We start from the raw sequence: 24,020 nt of genomic DNA on the forward strand, positions 1-24,020 counted from the left end.
AAATAAATATGGTTATCACAGATTCATAGAACAATGGACCATCATTTTGCTGACTTTATGGATGGACCCCAAAAAGCCGGCTGAAAAGGTTGACACCCACAGGTTTAGATCATCTCTTACTTTAGCTCTAAACAAATAAAAGCACTGATCATTAGACGGATATTTTAGATCAAGTCAGCATGTGATTGCGGTAAAAGCTAAAAGCATTTTAATAAAGCTAATCCCGCTGAGTGAGGAGCTGAAGGAGGAACAGTAAAGTAGATTTAAATCAGCGCTCTGATTGGTTACCATGGTTTTAAATGATAGCTACTTCCTGAGGTGCATGTGTGCAGCAACGCTAAGTGTGTTTTTATGAATGTACGTATGTGATAAACATGGAGGGGTTTAGCTCCCCTTAATAAAGCCCTGATGATTCATTGAAAGCTGAGCCCACTTTGTGTTGTGATCACTGGTAAAATGTGACTTTATAAAGGAAGCAGCAGGAACAGCTTTAAAGGTATGAATAAAATACTACTGTCCTCAAAAATATGAACAAATCAGGATTTTTCCCTTTAAGTAGAAATCTGTAAATATCTGTGTTTAAATCTCTCCTGGTAATAAAAAAACATATACACATATATACGCTTCTTTAACTCTGATATAAAACTATAATTAATGCCGATTGTGTGAAAATGCTTTTGTGCAGGAAATTTCTGGTAGTTTTCCAAAAGTGTTTTTAAAAAAAATGCATAAATTGGAAATATTAAAAAAATATTAACTTTTCATTAGAATTATTGATTGGAATAAAGCAAAAAATAAAATGAATTTAAATACCTGAAGCTGATACTTTAATTTAATATATTTAATTTTGGAAATATTGAAAAATATGAACTCTGATTCTATAAACCAAAAAGTAGAATTAATATGAATAACTGATGTTGATATTTTAGATAATGCTAAAATACATTTTGATTTATTAAAGCTCTAAAAATATTCAAAATGATGAGCTTTTAATTAAAATTATTGATTGTATTTAACTGCCATAACTGATACTGATATTTTAGAAGATGCTAAAGTACATTTTAATTTAATTTAATATCTTTAAGCTGTGGAATTACTGAAATGTTTAAAAATATGAACTTTTCATTGGAAATATTGATTGGAATCAACCAAAAATTTGAAAATGAATTAAAATAACTGATTTTTTTAGATGCTGAAATACATTCTAATTTAATTTAATATATTCTAATATATCCAAGCTCATGAGTTTTGGAAATGTTAAAAAAATGTGAATTTTTCATGAGAAGAATTGACTGGAATCAACACGCTGTCTTCGCAAGCACACGCCCACTTATCATAGCTGCTAAACAAACAGCGTGGGCCGATGCACGGCGCTTTAATTCACATGGCTGAGCTAAAAATAAACTCATATCAGTGTGAATGAGAGGCTATCGGTGGCAAAGTGAGCAACAGCTTATCAATGGTCGTGATGAGTCATTCTCACACGCTGCAGCAGCACGTGCTCGCTGTGAGCGTCCGATAGCTCATCATGTAGTGATAACAAAAATAATAACGATAATAAAGCTGTAGTAACAGACCAGAGGGGTGTTCCATAAAGCGGGTTATGTTGAGTATGTTGGGGCTCAAATAAAGGAAACTCTGAGTATCGAGGTATGTTCTTCTCTGAGTCTGTCACCATGGTAACAGTCTCCATGAACTGAACTTGCTCACTGGCAGGTTTTGTCTAAGTAACCCTGGGTTCCTACCTGGCTCTGCCCACCTGAACACCGCTTCTCAAGGAACACTCTGGCGACTAAATTACATTCAAAATCAATATAAATGATGCAACGTCACTGTCTGACTAAAGCTGGATCTGACGCCTCATTGGTCAGAAGGACGCAGCGATCGCTACAACAGGGATTATTTCTCTACCAACGAATCAACTAAAAACTTTTGGAAGGCATTTGTAACAAGTACTGACAAGTAATAAAAACTACTAACGGGTACACAAAAAACTAAGAAAACATCAACAAATAACACAAAATGGAATGATATACAAAATAACAGAGGAATTAAAAAAAAACGACAACAAAAACACACAAAACAACAAAAAAAATGCAAAAAAACCCAACATAAAATAAATGAGAGAAAAATAAATAAAACGACCACAAATTAAACCCGAAATGAGAACAAAGAACACACAATGAAAACAAAGTGACCAAAAATAGTCAAATATACAAAATGACAACTAAAAAATACACAAAACTGACTCCAAAATCACAAACTTACAACAATTACTGTATACACAAAGATGGCTCCAAAATCACAGCAAAAATGCACAAAATCACACACAAAAAACAACAAAGTGACACCGAAAACGCACAAAATGAGAGAAAAATAAATAAAACAACCTAAAACTATACAGAATAAGAATAAAAACACACAAAATTAAAACAAAATGCCCAAAAGTTAGAGTCAAAATCACAAATTTCCAACAAAAATGCACAAAATTACCCAAGACAACAACTAAAACAACCAAAATGAGCGAAAAATAAAACGACTAAAAATTAGAGTCAAATATACAAAAACAATTTGTTACATGCAACAATAAATCAAACATACTTTTCATGTTGGGTAAATAATAGTTTTCTGAATGTGTTAAATCATCCACAGCTGCTGATAGTGACGGGTGTGATTGATCGATTGATCGATTGATTGGCTGAGAGGACCAACAGTATAATTTAGTTACATTTAATACACACTTATCACTTTGTTTGACAGCTGTATTCATGTTGAATTGAAGCAGTCTTTCATTTTACAACTGTTTAGTGTTTGTGTGAGTGTAGATCTATAAAAGTGATGGATGGACTCAGATCACATTAAGTGTTTCCTGCTGCAGGGGCGTCGCTACACAGATCAGGGTCAGGTTAAGGGCAGAGGCTGCGTTCATCAGTGTGTGTGTGAGTGGAAACGATCAATATTTCATCTCATCAAGTGTTTATTCCAGGGTCGGCGCCGTAAATATCAGGAAGAACAAGAGAGCGCATGAGTACGGTGACGGGATATGGTCATACACACACACGCGCACACGCGCACACACACACACACACACACACACACACACACACACACACACACACACACACACACACACACACACACACACACACACACAGAGTGTCTAATTGCCAGTCTGCACCTGCGGACACACACAGAGGTTAAAGGGCCAGTCACAGAGCAGTGGGAGGCGGCCTCACAACAGTATATAAAAGCTGTTTTTAACATCGCTGCATTAAATGAAGGAGTGCCATGTTTGACGTCAAAGTAAAGGCCTGCAAGCACCCAAAGTGAACTCTTATTTTGAAAGTCAGACATGCACAAAGTGAGCATTTACTGTATTTGCTTTTGGAGACAGGACCATCTATAAGGGGAGATATTTTTGGGGTCCATCCATAAAGTCAATAAAATGATGGTCTATTGTTCTATGAATCTGTGATAACCACATTTATTTATTCATCTGAATAATATCCACTGTTATCCAGGAACGTTTATCATTATTATTATAATCATCTTAAAGATGGAAATCCTGGTTTTAATCACTAATAAAATGGTTCAAAGTGACCAAAAATGGTGGAAAAGGAGGTGAAATGGGATTTTAAAAAAAGAAATGGGAGTAATGTAGCAAAAATACATTAAATTGAGCAAAAATATGGCAAGAAAAAGTAATGAAAATAGGTTAAAATATGGCAAGTTTTGTGTAATTCAAGAAAAAGGGTCAAAATAAGCAAAAATGGGCTCGAATTGTTCAAAACATATTCTTAGTTTCTTGAAGGCATCTGGTGAAGGTTGAGAACCCATCTCAAAGTGCTTCCATCTTGAAGCCCTGACTTTTTATTGTGGATGTGCATGATTCAAGCTTTTGCAGCTTTTATTGTAGCGACGACACCTTTTTCTTACTTTAATGTTGCTAATTGGCATCTAGCGTTGAACAGCACGACCTCCTTCGCAATTATTTTCCTCGACGTATCCTGACATTTCCAGGCTGTGATTTTCTCGCTTCTTCCTCCATCCGGTGCCTGTGTGTGATTTATTTAAAGATACAGCAGGTGTTACTCACAGGCTGCGTCTCCATGGCCTGAGGCAGACGATGTCGCTGAGATACAAACGAGCTGGACTCAAAGAATACAACTCTGGACTCAATTTAACCCTAAACTAATCTAATCTAATCTGTGGAGTCAGGCGGGGATGTGACACCCTGCAGATTGTCCAAGGAAGTGATGCTACCGCTGCTAATAAATGGACCTGGGGCAAAGGGGGCGGAGTCAGGGAAAGGTCAACAGGAAGACAAATCAAAGAACAGGTTGTTTGAACTTGTGGATTTCATCATTCACTCTGCATGGAGTCCTTCCTACGCTCCCTCTGATCCCTGGATAAGCTCCCCTCCTCTGATTGGCTCATGCATGTCTCTCTCCATCCATCCATCCATCCATCCATCCATCCACTGAGGCTGCGGTGCCACAATTTAAATAAGTGGAATGCGTTCAATTAAAGCGCACTTTAGAACAGCCTAAGTGGGATTTCTGCTTCCGGGGGTTCATCATCATCATCATCAGTGTGTGTGTGTGTGTGTGTGTGTGTGTGTGTGTGTGCGTGTGCAGATTAAAACTCATCGCACAGTTTTAATCTCAGATGCAGATTATGGGTTAGTTTCCCTGACAGGCGTCACTGCCGTCGGATACGAGCAGCGTTTGCCTTAAACTCACACATTTAGAGATAATCACACGTTATATATATATATATATATATATATAAAATATAAACTCTAGAATAAAATGCTAGAATGCAAACGATGGAATAAAACCCTAGAATATAAACGTTAAAATAAAATGCTAGAATAAAAGCATTGGAGTATAAACATTAGAATAAAACATTAAAATAAAACGTTAGACTACAAACGCTTTAATATAAACATTAGAATATAAATGCTAGAATAACACGTTAGAAAAAAACGTTAGAATATAAACGCTATAATATTAACGTTAGAATATAAATGCTATAATATAAACCTTAGAATAAAATGTTAGACAATAAATGGTACAATATAAACGTTAGAATAAAATGTTACAATATAAACGCTATAATATAAACGTTAGAGTAAAACGTTAGAATAACACGTTAGACTATAAACGCTATAATATAAAAGTTAGAATATAAACGCTATAATATAAAAGTTAGAATATAAACGCTATAATATAAACATTAGAATAAAACGTTAGAATAAAACGTTAGAATAAAACGTTAGAATAAAACGTTAGAATAAAACGTTAGAATATAAATGCTATAATATAAACCTTAGAATAAAATGTTAGACAATAAATGGTACAATATAAACGTTAGAATAAAACGTTACAATATAAACGCTATAATATAAAAGTTAGAATAAAACGTTAGACTATAAAAGCTATAATATAAACAATAAAATATAAACGTTGGAACATCAACTGTATTTACCAATAAGGTCTACTCGTGCAGTACTGCGCCAAAAACCTTTACAAGTAAAACTTTTTAGTTTATTAGTTCTACTAATATTAATAAACTAAAGTAGATATATCTCACAAGCAGAAGGTTTTTAGTTTACTAGTAAAGCCCAAATATATATCTATATCTACTAGTACTAGACCTAATGCAGATGAAGTAGGAGAAATTAGAACCAAATCTTTCCAAAAGCCAATGGCAAGCCTGTATTTACTTTCCCCGCCCCCTTATTAACATATGATGCTAACACGTGACACTTTTACTAGTAAAGTCAACTTGCTTATTGGTAAACCTAAATAATCACTAGTAAAGCTTCATAATGGTTGACACCACTGATAGACATGTACATTATGTAATAATAATAAAAAAATTAATTGATAAAACGCTGTCATTTCATAGAAGAAGAAAAGCATGCCAAGGAAACTGAAGATTAACCAAATCCTATTAATCATCATTTCATCAAATGTGTGACTTCATTGAATGTGAGGAGAAGGTTTTTAGGCGTGCGTACAGTACAGTAGAGTGTTTTTGTACAGTGAGATTTAGCTACAGCTCATTCACTCCCACGACACTGGCAAACAAACAGTGTCTATTTCCAGACATTTGCCATCATTAAATGTCTTTGATTTGATTTAATGAGCAGCATGTTTGCACTCGGGGTTAAAAGTGGTGAAAAGCAATCAATTACCAACCAAGGAGCCACGTGTGTGAGGAACTAATTGGGTTTCGCGTTTCTCTAAAAAAAAAAAAACCTGTACGCTGATGACAACTGACTGTATGAGGAGGTGGGACTTGTTCGCCTTCCTTTGATTTAAAACAACTTCAGCAAACAATTGATATACACAATGTGTGTGTTTTTAAAGGGATCCTCCACAGGTTTTACAAATGTGGCCTAAAATCTTCTAAATGTTCTTATTAGTAGATCTATGTTGAACAAAACACATTATTATGATCCATATTCTTCATTTTATTAACTTTTAAAAATGGGACTCCTTTACAGTTTTAGAGCCTGTGTTCCTCCATCTTGAAATCATGTGATTGATGATGTCACACGGCCCCACTGACTGTAAACATCCCATTGTTTTCTATTGGAGTGAAACATTTAGTAACTTATAGTTGCTCTAAAAACTTAGGAAAAGTTCCAGATGTTGATGTGAATCTCTGTTGTTTACATAGAGAGGATAAAAACAGTTCCAAATCTGCGGTTTGATAGTAGACAATGAAGCAGAGAAGAAGAGCTCTCCTTAGGGACATTTACGCTCCCTTAAACAGTGCACTGACACGCTCTGGTGGCTGAAGTTAGTGAGTAAATCACCCAAAAGTCCTTCTGTCCTCAGGGTGCGTGCATCTTCAACAGTCCGTGACTACTCGCTAACTTCAGCCACCGGAGCGTATCAGGCGCACTGTTTAAGGGAGAGTAAAGGTCCCTTAGGAGACCTATTATTCTCTGCTTCATTGTCTACTACCAAAACACAGAGTTTGACCTGTTTCCCCCTGTGCTAACAGATTTTTTTTTAGTTTTTATTCTCTTTTTGTAAACTAAAAAGGTTTACATCAACATCTTTAAATTTTCCTGATTTAGAGCAACTTAAAGCAGCACAAGTTGTCGTTTTGACTGACAAAGCTACTAATTGCTCTAAAAAGCTACTAAATGACCTAAAAAGCTGCTAAATTATCTAAGAATCAGGCTGAATGTTTCACTCCAATAGAAACCAATGGGATGTTTACAGGCAGTGGGGCCGTGTGACATCATCAATCATGTGATTTCAAGATGGAGGAACACAGGCTCTAAAACCTTTCAAAGTTAAGTTAATAAAACAAATATAGTGCATTATGTGTTTAGTTAGACATAGATCTACTAATAAGTACATTTAGAAGACTTCAGGCCACATTTGTAAAAACAATGGAGGATAATACGGGTAATACATCACTCATAAACTCAGCTTTCTAAGCATTAAAGGTCATTTTAGCATTTTTAATCTCCGTTTCTCCCTCACTGTGAATATTTCCATTTTCCAATTTAATCACAAGCAGCTTCATTATCGTTGGGAGTCATTTGATCGTCTCTGGCTCGTTGCTCGGTCGCCTGCAGGAATTGATTCTTCATGTAATTGCTCTTTTCCTGTTAGACATTGCGTGTCATGGTATCAGTTTGTTAGATTCCTTAATTGTTATGATTTCAATGATGGTGATAGGAGTCATTAAGTCATCATAGAGCAGTAGCGCACATGTCTGCAAACATTCACATGATCCAGGGAAGTGTTTTCCCATGTGTGTTTGGTCCTGCTGTGATGATGGCATGTGTGTAGGAAACCGTTTAGCTGGCCAGGGCTGGGAAAACATGATGAGATCCTGACATGATAATTCACAGGTGTGATTGCTCTACTGGACTGTGAGTCCTGGCCTGTTTTTCACTCCGTCTGTCCCTGAGTTTCCCACAGCACACCTCAGGGCAGGGATACTTTATCTGGATAGAAATGCAACAATCTCAGTTTGACACACAAGGTTTCAGGTGTTTGTGGTGCAATCTCTGGTTTGTGGGGAAATAAAAAAAAATGAAATCCTGCTGCTGAATAAATGTGTAAAGTGCACTGATTATTACAGATTATTGACTGAAAGTGAAGTTTACCCAAGTCATGGTGTGACACACACATCTCAAGCATGTACACGCTATTTTTCACCAGAAAACGAGTGAATAATCGTCCAGAAAATGTGACAAATGGACAAATGTGTCAATGATACAACAATGAAAACACATTCACACACCTAGAGCCTGCCATTTACCAGAAAAACTGACTGAAAAAACAAGATTCACATTCTGAAACTGAACAAGATATTGACCACATCTTTTAAAATGTCTCTCTTTACTTAAAATCAGGCATTAACACATTATCACACATTTAAACTGTATTTTTCACCAGAAAACATGTGATTGAAGGACTAGAAAATGCAACAAATGGACAAATATCTCCAATTCAGCCCATAATCTTGTTTAAAAGTAGTCATCGTGTTATCCTGTGACTGAGAAGTGTGTTTTTAATGTGTTGGTTCACGTGGTAACGGAAAACGTGAGGGTGATTAAAGCTTTCAGATAATGTTTTGGAACGTAATCTTGCGTAATTTTAATCGCATCCCGTTTTCGTAAATCATCTGAAGCATATACATGTAAAATTAATTCCAGTATTAGCATGTTTGGTACGATTTCAGAACGTTTAAAAGCCACTATCGTCATCTAAACGGGGAAAGATGACGAATAAGGAACAAATGAAATAAAACACTCCGTTAAACAGTGCGCTGACACGCTCTGGTGGCTGAAGTTAGCGAGTAAATCATGGACCGTTGAAGATGCAGAACAAACCTTGACGATAAAATGACTTCTTTTGGGTAGGAGTCCTTCTATTTTCAGGGTTTGAGGAGGTTTTTATTCTCTCTCTCTAAACAAACGAGGTTTACATCGACATCTTTAACTTTTACTGTTTTTTTAAAGCAACCAAAAACAGCACAAGTTGACTGAAAAAACAGTAGAGTAGTCCAATTTATTAAAAGGCAACAAAATGAATATGGTGCATCATAATGTGTTTTGCTAGACACAGATCTACTGAAAGGTACACATTAATGATTTTAGGCCAAAGAGCTGAAATTATGCTCCATAAAGCATTCACACAGAGAAAGGAAGACCCCATGGATGTAGTGGCCTCATCTTTACAGTCTCTCTATAAGTTATTTGGAGTGAATCTTGGCGGAAATTAATGCAATTTTTTATAGGTTATTGTATTTTGTGTGTTATGAGTCATTGTGTGCATTCTTGTTGTCATTGTGTGCGTTTGTGTTATCATTGTTTGTTTTGCAGAGTCATTATTTTTAAGTAACTTGGGAGATATCCTACTCTGATCTCGTCAAATTCACAGATCTGACTTTAGTGGTTGAGAAGTGATAATAAAGTGAGTTGTGAGTCAGTCTAATATTTGGAGAAGCCACACTGACACGGTGACAGAAATCACCAGGAGTTCCTTCCAGGCACGCTGTGACCTGTGATTGTGGCTGAGCGAACGCCCCGAGAAGCAAAAAGGAAATAGAAAAAGTCTTTGATCAAAGCACATGGAGGGAGAAAAGCCAGGCTGAATAAAAACACAGGCCTGCTGCTTCTCCTTCTGAACTTTTCAAGCTGGTGATTGCACGATTTCACAGTTTAGGAAAAACGTCTAAAGTCACAAACATCTGGATTTACTACAGATCAGAACAGAGACGTCTTTTATTCTGAAGTCTTTAGTCACAAATCCTCCTCCATGATCACCGAATCTGATGAAATGAAGCGCGACTGTGTTGGGATGTCAATCCCAGCGACTGTGAACAAATTATTGTTTTCTGTGAACGATCCGAGGAGAAAACAGTAAAGCTTCACAAATCCCATCCTCACATTTAATAAAAATCTGCTTCCTGGATACGTCTGCTTAGATATGAATGAGGCAGAAACGATTACTGTTTTCACCAGTTTTTTCAGGTTCTGCTGCTGCAGAAAAAAAGCTGAAGAGCTTCTCAGGCTCAAAGCAAACCTCTATAATTAAGCAATTCATCAGTAAAGCCTCCAGTGGGAGAAGGAGAACGCCACGTTAGAGAGAGTCTAAACCTACTTCACTCATCAGAAACGCTTTCCTTAAAGTGTGTGACTGTGTCCTGGCAGCACAGCAGTATCCAAGCGCTGCTACGTCGCTCTCTTATTGTTTACATGAGAGCTTTAATTCAGAATAAATGTTAAATCCTCCTTAAAAGGGATCAAAAATGGCCTCATAATTCAGAATTAAACTTACATTTTAGATAGGTGGCTGAATTATTCAGATTTTAATTCCAAATTAAATAATTAATTAATGATGGTCCATTGTTCTATTAATCTGTGATAACCACATTTATTCATTCATCTGAATAATATCCACTGTTATCCAGGAACGTCTACTAATATTATAATCATCTTAAAGATAGAAATCCTGGTTTTAATCACAAATAAAATGGGTTAAAAGTGACAAAAAATGGTGGAAACCACAAAAATTGGTTAAAAGATGCAAATTAGAGTGGACACAACGGATAGAAAAAGTGTTAAAATGGTTCAAGGTGTTAATATTGGAACAATTAATTTAAATTGGCAAATAATGAGCATGACAAATGGTGAATGTTGTTTAAATTGCCAAAAATATACATTAAATATGGTGAAAAGAGGTTAAAAATTACAATAATGTGTCAACATATGTGACATTAGGTGTGATGGAAATGGTTTATAAGTGATGAACATGTCTGGAAAGTGGAAAAAACAGCAGAAAAGATGTAGAAGTGTCAGAAATGAGAGAAATGTAGCAAAAATACATTAAAAGGAGCAAAAATATGGCAAGAAAAAGTGATGAAAATAGGTTAAAATATGGCGAGTTTGGTTTATTTATTCATCTGAATAATATCCACTGTTATCCAGGAAGTATACTATAATTATAGTCATCTTAAAGATAGAAATATTTGTTTTAATCACAAATTAAATGGGTTCAAAGTGACCAAAAATGGTGGAAAATGTGGTGAAACTAGAGAACTTGTGGCCAAAAGCAGACAGAAAAAGTGGGAAAAAGGGTTCAAAGTGTCAATATTGGAACAATTAGTTTAAACTAGTAAATAATGGGCATTAAAAATGGTGAATGTGGTCAAATTGGCAAAAAATAAACATGAAATATGATGGAAAGAGGATAAAATGGGTCAATATATGTGACATTAGGTAACGTAGCTTTTAAACTCCTATAAACTATGATGGCGTTGACCCTGTTCTATAAAGTTAGTCCACTCTCTTACTCCACATTTGTTAAACCAACAAAGAATAAACATGAAAATAAGCAGAAAGTGTGTGTTTAAGGCTACACACACACACACACACAGCTCCAAAGGGCCTCTCTGTAATTGGAGGCTGTAAAACACACATTAGCGGTGTTGTGTTGTGGTTATCCAGCTAATTAACAAGCTAACAAGCAGATGCTAACCACTACTGTGTGTTTGTGTCTGTGGGTTTGCTCACACGTCGTGCCACTAGTGTTTGTGGGCGTCCCTTCAGCGCCACCGTAGCTTTTATTCCAGGAATATTCTCGTCGCCCTCGGGGTTTGTAATTATCTCAACACAAAGCTGCGTTTCTCATCGTCTTTGGGAGAGATGAGCTCGACCACTGGGGCAGGTTTTACAACACAAAGGGGTCGTTATAATGACTCTAATTTAAAATATCAAGATTTAACAAAGGCACGAGAACAACCGGCGAAGAAAGAACACACAATAGGACTAATTAGTTAAGTTAGCGCGGTGCTGGATTAGCGGTTAGCGCAGCGTGAGACTCACAGCTGTGGCACATGCTTATCTATGATTACACACAAAGCCAAGAACAGCATGTGTGATTACAACGTGCTACACTATACTACTGACAGTACGCTACTCAAGTACAAGTAGGTCAGAGATAAAATACACAAACACAAAAGACAAGTTCCACCTCATTTAGAAAATAGAAAAATAAAAGCTTTTTCAAAATAAACTGTAAAAAAAATAAAATGAAATAACACCAATTAATTCAATTCAAAATAAATACATTTATGAACTCTATTACGGAAAAAATAACCTCCATTTAATGATGGGAGGAGCATTACCTTTAATCTGATTGGTCTGCTATTATGTGATGCATTACGTTTAATCTGGTTGGTCTGCTATGATACATTATTTTTAATCTGATTGATCTGCTATGATGTGATATATTACGTTTAATCTGATTGATCTGCTATGATGTGATACATTACGTTTAATCTGATTGGTTGACTATGATCCGATACATCACGTTAAATCTGATTGGTCTGCTATGACGTGATACATTACGTTTAATCTGATTGGTTGACTATGATGTGATACATTACGTTTAATCTGGTTGACTATGATGTGATACATTATGTTTAATCTGATTGGTTGACTATGATGCGTTACTTATGAACTGTTGCAATTGTAATACTGTGACAAACTGCAGTGCTTAATGAAATTAAGAGACACATTTTGTTGTATTGGTTTAATTAATTTATTGGTCAAATGGTGAAGCACATGGTTCAGGCCACAGGATTCATCTAGTGATAAACACAGAAAATACATTTCAGTTCATTGATAAATAACTTATCAGTGACATGAAAAATAAAACAATGAAATATGTTCTGGTATTTTGCATGTGATTAAATGTGATCTTCAACAAAGCTTACCTGTGCATGCTCTCTTCCTCTTTCCTTCCTCTGGTCATGGTTCCTCCTTAAAGTGCAGGCAGAATCCCACTTCTGACACCATTTGTCAAGGATCAACCGTAGCAGTGGAGGCAGTCAATAAGGAAACCAGGCTCCAGGTTTTGATGCATCAGTTTTATCTGTTTATTTTTTAGTTTGCACCACAAGCACCGTGTACTTCCATCTCCATTCCACTCTCTACTGAACAGAATGAATGTCCTTATATACAGGTGTACCACTAATTAGCCTGTACCAAGCAAGGGGTGACATATAATGTGCATATTAAAAGTGCAACATAAATATTTACACAAACACTTCCGAACAGACATTATCACAAATACTAACCCTGTATTAATATCATTAATCTTATTTACATCTCCTAAATGATTAAACTACATATTTACATTGAGCTACACACATCCAGCTCCCCTGTTCCTAGTCTCTGCTTGGTCTCTCCCACCTGGAACTATAAAAAGGTGTCCAAAAGCCCAGGGGAATTCTTTTACCCCAACACCTCAGGAAAGAGGAAGAGAGCATGCACAGGTAAGCTTTGTTGAAGATCACATTTAATCACATGCAAAATACCAGAACATATTTCATTGTTTTATCTTTCATGTCACTGCTAAGTTATTTATCAATGAACTGAAATGTATTTTCTGTGTTTATCACTAGATGAATCCTGTGGCCTGAACCATGTGCTTCACCATTTGACCAATAAATTAATTAAACCAATACAACAAAAATGTGTCTCATAATTTCATTAAGCACTGCAGTTTGTCACAGTATTACAATTGATTCTTTTTTAAATTACAACAGTTCATAAGTAACGTCACCTCGTCATTACAGATACATTACGTTTAATCTGATTGGTTGACTATGAAGTGATGCATTACGTTTAATCTGATTGATCTGCTATGATGTGATACATTATGTTTAATCTGATTGGTTGACTATGAAGTGATGCATTACGTTTAATCTGATTGATCTGCTATGATGTGATACATTATGTTTAATCTGATTGGTTGACTATGAAGTGATGCATTACGTTTAATCTGATTGATCTGCTATGATGTGATGCATTACGTTTAATCTGATTAAACAATAATTTACTCAGTAAGGGTTGGAGGTATAAACGTAACTAATTACTTCTTTTAAAACGTACTTAATATATAATGAAAAAAGTACAAATACCCATAAAATCACCATGAGGACTCCAACATAGATCGGACAGAGAAAGTGTGCGTGTGTGTGTGTGCGCCGTGGGGAAAACAAGAACAGCAGCAGCACATGAAGTGTAGATAATATGAACATCTCGCTCCCTCCCCGTCCTCCTCTTCTGCCTCTGAATCTCATTTCACATGTTTTCACCAAAGCACTAATTTGACAGAAGTGCAGGAACAGGTTTATTGGAGGAGGAATGGGAATTGTTTAATAAGACACAACCACACGCTGTGACCTCACGTCTCCTGTAGCTCCACCTTCAACACATCAGGATATAAATAGACCTCCAGTCCTGCTCAGGGAGAGGCTTATTAAACATAAAGACACTTTACATTTCACCCTAAAGTCAGGAATATCTCATATTTAATAAACTGAGAGTGTTCTGTTTATTCCCTGCTTCATCTACAACAAATATTTGATTTAAAGACAAACTAAACCCAACAAATAGACTTTTTTCTGCTGAAAACAAATGCATGTTGTTGATTGGTCCAGTCCAACTCTTCACATTTTAGTTAATTAGTCATTTGTTGGCTTACACTATAGTTTACCTTTGAATATTTATTATAAAACTTGAACTTTGGTGCATTTTTTGCTGGAACACAAACTAGTTTTCAGAGGCAAAAGGCAGGTGGAGGAAGTGCTCACATTTTAAAACCTATACTTTTCATCACGTAAACACAGAGAAAGCTTCAGACACTCTAAACCCAACCTGGCAACACAAATTACCTATTTCACACCTTATTTCCAGCGTACAGTTGAAGAAAAGTAAAAAAACAAGTTTTGAAAAGATAAAAAGGTAGAAAGTGGAAAAGTGTTCAAGATAAAAAAAAAAAAACCTTCTGAAACACAGTAATCAAGTATTTATACTTCCATCTCTCAGTATCTCAACTTATAACCATTTTCTGTGGTTTTTAAAATCCCATTTCACCACCTTTTTCCACCATTTTTGGTCCCTTTGAACCCATTGTATTTCTGATTAAAACAAGGATTTACATCTTTAAGATGACTATATATTATGGTACAAATAATTTACTTCCTGCCACATTTTTTTCCACTTGCATGGTCAGCACTTATAAACCCTTTCCACCATTATTCACACTTAATGTTGCATTTGTTGAGCCATTATTGTCACTTTTAACCTCTTTTCACCACATTTTAGGTTGATTTTTGCCAATTTAACCACATTCATGATTCTTAATGTCCATATTTTGCTAGTTTAAATTAATTTTACCCACATTTTTAAATTACATTACCCACAATTTGCAACCTTTAATAAACAGTCTGAGGCATCTCTCCTTGGACTGTCTGTATATATATAGATATATACATCTTTATCCTTCAATGTTATTTTTTTCTATTTATATTATTACTACTTTGGGGTTTTTCTGTGTATTGCATTCTGTTGAGCTGTCATGACAGTACATCTCCTCACCGTGGGAGAAATAAACAATACTCTAATTTCTGTGGTTTTTAAAATCCTATTTCACCACCTGTTCCACCATTTTTGGTGACTTTGAACCAGTTTTATTTCTGATTAAAACCAGGATTTACATCTTTAATATGACTATACATTATGACATTAAATATGAGTTTTAATTGTAGAGAGTTTCCCGTAGTAATTGGCCCATTAACTCAACTTGCACAGTTTTCATCAAAAAGGTACAAAATGGCTGTTACCGTGGTAACAGCGCTGTCATAGTTAGCGTAGCCACTAGATGTCGCTATGAGCAATTTGTTGAACTTAAACGTGTTTTAAAGCAAAAATAAAACAATAAGAAACCCTCAGAATGTGTTTTATTCACTCACTCCTTTGCAGGAGTGAGTGAATAAATGTGGACGCGAACCAATGAGGTGCAGCGACCCAGCAGGCTGAAGGTAAACAGATTTAGAGCTTTGCTTTTATGGTGTCAAAGTCAAACTCAAAATTGAAGTAGACTTGTTGCTGCGTTTGTGCCCCGCGTCCATTAGAGCCCCGACATCACCTCTGCCTAACTGCACTCACTCTTTTCAACATCCTGTCACTGGCCTTTGATGTAGCTTTTATCCACTAACACACTCCTTATCTGAAGGGGAGAATAAAACTAGCAAGGCTAATATACAGTGAAAGCTCTACTTATTCTGGTTTATTGAGAATAGAGAAATAATCCCACAAATTAGATTCATTTTACAAAAGCCCAACATTTCACTTTCGCGATAAGTCGCACAATTCTAGGCAGAAAAAACGTTAACGATATGTAAAGTATGTAAAACGTCTAATACCCAAGCAATAAGTGACAAATTTTAGTCTGTGCAGGATCGTTCTTAGATTTCCTTCATTTTGTGACCAATTTTTTATTCAATTTGGGTAAATTTTGTGGAATCATTTGAGGGAAAATTGCAAGACACTCCATCACATTTCAATGCCTTTTCTGCACATTTGTTCCACTTTTGCCCCTAATGTCACATATATTGACCCAATGTCACTTTTAACCTCTTTTCACCAGATTTCAAGCGTATTTTTGCCCATTTAACCACGTTCACGACTCGTCATGCACATTATTTGCCAGTTTAAACCAATTGTTCCTACTTTTTTCTGCCACTTTTAGGCCCTTATTGACAATTTGAACTCTTTTTACTACTTCTTTTGTCCAGTTTTGCGACTTTCAACCAATTTCTGTGGTTTATAAGTCCCATGTCATCACCTTTTCGCTCACTCTTAACCCGTGTTACTTCTGATTTAAACAATGATTTCCATCTTTAAGGTGACTATAATAATAGTGAACTTCCTGGTTAACAGTGACTGCTCTTAAGGGCTGAATTTGGCCTTACATGACCTTAAATGTTACACTTATTACCAACTAAAGTCAAAATAAAACCTGTTCCTGGTTGTCAGCTTGTGATTTCTCTCACATTTATATGACAGATGGTACAACTTTCACATGCACAGCAGCAACATAAGGAAATATGACAGAACTGCTGAGTGTGAATAATGAGTTTAAACATCATCACTAACCACCAGGTGAGATTCTACACTCAGTAAAGTCAGAGTTAGAGCTCCCTCTAGGGGGAGGAACATAAACTATCTACTGTCACCAGGTTAAAGATGGTTTTCTACACCAGATTAGTCATTTCTCTCTGTAATCTGATGGAGGAATGTCATTGGTTGTATAGAATGAGAGGCGGAGCTTCAGACGAGAGTAACCAGGCTTTATTTAAACAGAGCTGAATGAACGTGATTCACAGCTGCTCCAGATGTTTCAGCCTGGACATCACTCTTCTCTTCATCCCGTTGACCTCTGACCTTTGGGGCACCTCTGTACAAACCCTGCAACAGGAAACACTTCTTATAAACTATCAGAATAAGAGCGTTTATTCGAGAATTTTAACTGACATCCTGAAAAATGTTTTTTTAAGTTGGTAATTGGTGCATTAATAACAGGTTATCAGGTCACAACAACAATCAAAAAAATAATGCAGATATTTGTTATCAATACAAAATTGTAGTACATACACACAATAGAAAAGTAATTAAACTAATTACTCTTATTTATTCTCAAAATTGCAGCTTTATTCTCAAAATATTATGCGTAAACTCTAAATATTAAGACTAATAAAATTAAAATTTTATTAAAGCACGACTTTATTCTCGTAAAATTAAAATTTTATCTAAATATGACTTTAAAATAAAATACCAAAATATTACAGTTTGAATCTAAAAAACAATGCCTTTAATCTCAAAATATTACGACTTCAATATAAAAGTACACTGACTAATCTTAAAATGATGATTTATTAAGATACGACTTTATTCTTGAAATATTGAATGAAAGAATGAATTGATCGAGTATGTCAGAGTCAGTTCAATATAATACATATACCTAGAGAACAATCTAATAATAGTTAATATTATTGTTTCACAAAAAACCATATCAAAAAGGTAATAAGTATAAACTTTTTAAATCCCACCCTTTTCCACAGTTAAACTACTGACATCCACTTTCATCTGAACCACATTTCTCACATTTATCTGATTTACATAACTCATATTCTCAATTTACACAGATTAATGTGTTTACAACATATGATGAAGTACATCAATACATAATCACAAGTAAACCTAGCCTAACTAATAATCTGTACCAGACAGTGTACAAATTATTACTGTTGAAAGGTTTTATAAGTGCATATTGTAGGGTGTAGACTGGAATCTTGGCCATTAAGTAGTAATATTAACACTTCATCGTCACAAAATTACAACTTTATTCTCAAAATATGACTTTATTCACACAATATTCTGACTTTAATCTTGTAGTGCCCAGATTTTTTATTTTATTGTGGCCCTAATAGGCCGTTGTATTTTATTAATTATTAGTACACACAAGTCAGAAGTTTTACCTTTTTTAATAAAGGTTGCATTTTGTTGAACTTATTGTGATGAAGAACGATGAAAACTTTGATTTGATGTACTGTTAGTGGTCTTTATGAAGCTAAAGGTCCTGTTTAATACACCACAGAAGAAGAGTTTCACACTAATTTAATGCAGTGCGTGAGTAGAGCCCTATTCATGTAAACAGACGTACATTAAAGATTACAGTAGCTCATAGAAACAGAAACAGTCACTTCCTGCTGTGCCACATACCTGGCTCCTCCTCCTCCGCCTGTGGAGACCATGAACTCTGCTCTGATCTCCTCTGGTGTGAGATGGCTCTCATTCCTACACACGTGCACACAGTCAGCTCATCGATCAATGGCGTAAAGGCTGGTGTGTTAGCATGTGCTCACCTTGAGTCCATTAGTGGTGTCAGACGCTGATCACTGAGGTCTGTGAGAGGAGGCGGGGCTGAGGGAGGAAGTGTATGGATGACGCTCCTATAGGAGACACACACGGTGCATCTGATTCCCGCAGCAGCTTAGCTCGTCCACACGCAGGAATTATACACCGCGCTCGTTTGAAATTAGTCGAGGTTTTGACGCAACATTTATGGAGTTTTAGCAGACACAGCGTGGTCAAATGTCTGGAATTTTTCTGTAAGATGATGTTTTTAATCAGTGAGAAGAACTTAGTGAAACACAAACCCATTCCCTAAAGTAGTTCTCAACCTTTAGCAGCTGAGCTCAGCGCCCCCCCATCGCAACAAAATGTAGAAGAAAAAAAGACTCTTCTTAAAATATTAATAACTAATAAATTTAGAACACTAGTAACAGACTTTAGTAATAATGTGCAAAGAAATTTAAAAAAAACAAAAAAAATTTATGCTCGAGGATCAGCGACCCCTCGGGGGGCATGCCCCCCAGTTTGAGAACCACTACTCTAAAGTGTGTTAATTAGTTACAACAGCACCTTTCAAACGGGCCAACACTAGGCTGGACTTACAGAACTAAATTACTACAAACACATGAAAATAAACTTTATAAACTAAGTTCATAAATCTAAGGAACTAAAAAACCCAAAAAAGATGGTGGATAAAAAAAAATTAAACTAACGTTAAGTTCAAAGTTCAGAAACAGGAAGAAAAACCAACCGTGGGCGTAACCATAAATGTGTAAAGTTTTAAAGGCACTGTGTTGTGTCCGTTTCCATCATTATCGATCCTACCTGTATGAAGACGAGCCCCTGGTGGTGGGGGGTGGTACTGCAGCTCTGTTCACATCCCTCCATGTGGTCATCACAGGGATCACTTCCTGTTCCGTGCCACTCAGGTTCTGTTCTTTACTCACGTCGTACCTACACAGAGAGGAAGAGGCTCAGCTGCCCTTTCAAAATAAAGGTAGGTATGTGTGTTGTAAGATTTTCTCTTTTAATTGAACAGCTCCACGGACAGATGTCAAAAGTAACACTATTTATCAGTTGTGTTTATTCATGAGCAAAGTTTATTAGTCTAAGCTCACACGCAGGTGGTAGACAGAGGAAGACGTCTGGGCTCATGTGAACACGTGTGTGCAAACCAAACACGTAAAGTTCCAGAGCCTATCGGACACACATGAAGAAATAATCCTTTCAGTGTGTTACCTGGACCGAGGGCAGAGCTGCAGCTCCACGGTGCTCTGCGGGAACGTGGGAGACGACGTGTGCGTCTGAAGGTCTGGAGCTGGATTCTGAGTCACAGAAGAACACGTTTTAGTCACTGTGTCATCGTGTGTGTGTGTGGAAAAGCCTCGTTTCAAGGTGTGATGACAACTTACAAAAACCCTGAGAGGATTTGCTGGAAATGGTTCTAGCAGAGCTTCAGGGACACCTTCCTGTTCCTGTTCCTGGTGCAGTGTGTCAGTGTGTAGTGGTATGATCAGAGGTGGAGGGATGTAGGAGGTGAAAGCCCCCCAGATGGACACAGGTTTGTAGCCCATGAGCTCATAGTGAGGAGAAACCTGTAGAACATGGTCACACTTTTAAATGTCATCCTAATGTACTCAACTTCAAAGTTTTTAATTTTTTAAAAACATTTTTGAATTTTTTTGGGGCTAAAGTGATTTTTTTTTTTAAGTATTGGATTTTAGAAAACTTGTCAAAATTTGGACTTTAAAAAAAAAAAAGAAATGGAGGCAAATATGTAAAAAATTTTGGAAAATGTCAGATTTTCTCTCTCTTGTATGTTAGTGTGACATTTACAACACAAACACACACTCCTAAAGTCCAGCAGGAAGCTTCTACTTTTATTTTATTTACATTTTTCTACATTGTTTCTCGTGTGTTAAATATAATGAACTAATTTGTTTAATCTGTGTTACTATTGTAATTTATTTACTGTGTTTTAGTCCAGGCCTGGTGCTTTGTTTTATCACTAATTATTTTTATAATATTTACCCATTGTCTTTTGTCATGTTGTATTCTCTCTGTATATTTTAATACCTGTTATATTCTATGTTGCTTTTTAAAATGTGGCCAACGACACTAGATGATAACCAGCCCTTTTTTTTTGGCTAAATCTGGTTCATTTACAGCATGAGTGTTTATTCATGTGCACTGTCCCTATAAATAATCAATACATTTAAATTCTACCTGCAGCTGGAGGAAGGGAACATCTGTGTTTACGTTCACGTCGATGGGATCCACAGGCAGAGCCACCAAACTGACTGGACTCTATAAACAACGTGAAGAATGACTTTAAACATCAGGGAAACGAGAACAGGCGTCACGACTCATTCTACTTTAAAAACACGGAACAATCAGAACGCAGCACTCTGTTTGTGTCAGACTAATGTTAAAATGTTTCCCTCTTGGCTGTAATGCCTGCTGCTCACCCAAAAAAAACACAAAATTAGAGAAAATATACAAAAAAAAAAAATCACTCCCAAAACAAGAAACAAAAAAAAAAACAAAAAAAATCACACAAAATGATATGAAAAAACATGACAAAAATCTAAAAATGACAAAAAAAAATGCACATAATGAGTGTAAAAACTGCAAAAATCACTCAAAATAAAAATACACAAAATGAGCTTATATTATATTAAATGAACGTAACACAACAAAAACGTAAGACGACAAAATGACTTTAAAAAAAAAAAAAAAAAAAATCACACTAAATGATACATAAAACATGATATTTTTTTATAAAAACACTAAAGATGACTCTAAAAAACACAAAAAAAATATTACATAAGACAAAAAGTATCAAATATATTGAATGAAAACACACTAAACAAATTTTGTACATAATGAGAGTAAAATATACAAAACTAAGACAAAAACATAGACAAATTGCTTCAAAAACACAAAACTATATGAACATACAAAATGAGAAAAAAAAGATATATACCCAAGAATTACAACAAAAACACACACTATAATAAAAGTACATAAAAGTCTCTGTTAGAGCTGGTTTTTGTATGAAACTAATGTTTAAATGTTTCTCTAGTTGCTGTAACGTGAGCTACTCACCAGGGGGTCTTCACTTGTGAAAAAGGGGAAAGAAGAAGGAAAAACTGGTGTGGTTTCTTCAGCTACAGGAAAAAAACAAAAAAAAACATATCAGTTCCTATGTATTTATGATAAGTGGAATATGAGAGTGTTTCAAACACTAACCTTTCCCTGTAGGAGCCTCATTCCTCAGCTTCTGTAGAGAACTCAGTGTGTGTGAGAGGCGACACCGTAGAACCACCTGTAGAATGACTGGTTAGTTAGTTAGCTTAGCTTAGCTTAGCTTAGCTTAGCTTAGCTTAGCAGCAGCTCAGCTCGTTACTGCTCATTAGAAGCAGCTGTGTGTGAGAGCACAGCTGCTTTAATTAACAACTGACGCTAGTAAAGTTACATTACATTATTTTATTATGACATTCTTTTAAAGGAACACAATTTTATTGTAATATAAACGAGGATTCAAATGTAATTTTTAAACTTTATTGTTATAAAAAAAAATTGCATTTTATTTATTTATTTTTTATCTAAAACGATTTTTTTAATATAGTTTTGTGTGTTTTTGGAGTAATTTTATGTGTTTTTGTCGTCGTTTTGTATAATTATCTCGCATGTGTGATTTAATTTAAGTGTTTTTGCAGTCATTTTGTGTGATTTTACTGAGACAAGAAGGCTTTTGATGGCAAAATTATTATTATTATTATTTTGCTATCTGGCTCAAAGTTGAATGTTTTGCTTACTGTATTTTGTCTCCTCCCTCCCATCAATCACACAGACGTCACTTCCTCCCGACACGCAGAGCTAACCCGTTTAGCTCGGTTAGTTGATGGTTTTATCTCACGATCGCAACATAATCAATAATCCACTCAGGTCCACACATGTTCTGTGTTAGTATGTGTTCTGTTGTTTTGTATTTGTGTTTTAATTTCATACATTTTACACTCATTTTGTTTATTTTTGTTGTTGTTTTGTGTTTTCGTAGTGACTTTTGTAGGTTTTTTTGTAAACATTTTGTATATTTCACTCTTTGTGAATTCTTGTTTATTCTTTTTTGTATATTTCCTCTTATTTTGAAAACATATTTAAATATAAATTCCAAATATTAAACCACACAGACAGTAGTAATAGAAGGAGTGAAGGCGTACCTGTCGTGCAGCTTGCTGGAACCTTCTCAGAGCTCTCTGTCTGAGCTCCAAGTGAAAACTGGTGTAAAACTGGAAGGTTGGGGTTCCCTCAGGAGCCTGTGAGAGGTTAAACAGACTGGCATGACATTTCATGGGGGGCCATGTTCACATAGAAGCAGATTATTGTCTAAATGTAACACACACACACACACACACACACACACACACCTTTCCTGCTTCATGAAGCTGTCGTTTACAGGAAAGCTTTGTTTGTCTCACAGTAGACTCGTCCTCCATCTTTACCTGCGACACAAAGAAATAGAAACCATAAAATAAGAAAATAAAAAAGGTTCATTTGAAGGAGGAATTATTATTGTCATGTGAAAAGTATCATAAAGTAAAGATCAATAGCAATCTGAGCATTAACACAGGAAACAACAGAGGGATTGCGTGTTTATGAACTTATTTCCTATGATTTTATATCGTTATGTGTCAGTTTGTTGTCCTATATTTTCAATTTGTGTAATTTGGTTGTTATTTTGTGTTTTTGGAGTGATTTTGTATATTTTTTAAATTGTTTTGTCGATTTTACTTTCATTATGTGATTTTTTGTTGTCATTTTGCACATTTTTCTCTCTTTTTGTATATTTTTGTTGTCGTTTTATGTGTTTTTGGAGTCAACCTTTAGCGTCTTTTGTCCTTTTGTACGTTTCTGTTCATATTTTTCTTCTTGTATATTTTTTGTATTGTTTTGTGTGTTTTTGGAGCAATTTTGAGTACTTTTGTTCTCATTTTTGTACGTTTTTGAAGTTTTGTGCCTTTTCGTTGTCATTTTGGATATTTTTCTCTCATTTTGTATGATTATATTGTCTTTCTATGTGCTTTTAGAGTAACTATTTTGTGTTTTTTTTGTTATTTTGCCCCTGAACTATAATCATGTTTTTCACTGAAAATGATTTAAAAGGTTGACATGCATGAATTTCACACTTTTTGGATTTTTTTGAAGTTCTAATAATCAGACGATGGCGCTTCAACACCATGCTTTGTTTTTTTCTGAGTCAGCA

At 35.6% G+C, this 24,020-nt stretch overlaps 2 protein-coding genes across 6 annotated transcripts in view; one reads left to right on the forward strand and one right to left on the reverse strand.

The window, feature by feature from the left end:
• Positions 1 to 24,020, forward strand: part of mrps9 (mitochondrial ribosomal protein S9) — a 465,929-nt gene that overhangs the window by 158,538 nt on the left and 283,371 nt on the right. The window lies entirely within an intron of this gene.
• Positions 1 to 24,020, reverse strand: part of cfap221 (cilia and flagella associated protein 221) — a 59,777-nt gene that overhangs the window by 24,030 nt on the left and 11,727 nt on the right. For 4 of the 5 annotated variants that reach the window (XM_028462921.1, XM_028462914.1, XM_028462927.1 and 1 more), the window contains 11 exons: positions 23,185 to 23,259; positions 22,978 to 23,073; positions 22,004 to 22,079; positions 21,860 to 21,921; positions 20,978 to 21,058; positions 20,164 to 20,346; positions 19,991 to 20,076; positions 19,577 to 19,705; positions 18,763 to 18,849; positions 18,620 to 18,694; positions 17,187 to 17,305 (listed from right to left, as the gene is read on the reverse strand). In XM_028462921.1, coding sequence (XP_028318722.1) covers positions 17,218 to 17,305; positions 18,620 to 18,694; positions 18,763 to 18,849; positions 19,577 to 19,705; positions 19,991 to 20,076; positions 20,164 to 20,346; positions 20,978 to 21,058; positions 21,860 to 21,921; positions 22,004 to 22,079; positions 22,978 to 23,073; positions 23,185 to 23,259 — 1,038 coding nt within the window. In that variant the 3' untranslated portion in view covers positions 17,187 to 17,217. Of the gene's footprint in view, positions 1 to 17,186; positions 17,306 to 18,619; positions 18,695 to 18,762; positions 18,850 to 19,576; positions 19,706 to 19,990; positions 20,077 to 20,163; positions 20,347 to 20,977; positions 21,059 to 21,859; positions 21,922 to 22,003; positions 22,080 to 22,977; positions 23,074 to 23,184; positions 23,260 to 24,020 lie in introns of those variants that run through there. The other variant, XM_028462938.1, reaches the window with a different exon arrangement.

This window comes from Gouania willdenowi, chromosome 2 (genome assembly GCF_900634775.1).
Source record: "Gouania willdenowi chromosome 2, fGouWil2.1, whole genome shotgun sequence".
NCBI classification, from domain to species: Eukaryota; Metazoa; Chordata; class Actinopteri; order Blenniiformes; family Gobiesocidae; genus Gouania; species Gouania willdenowi.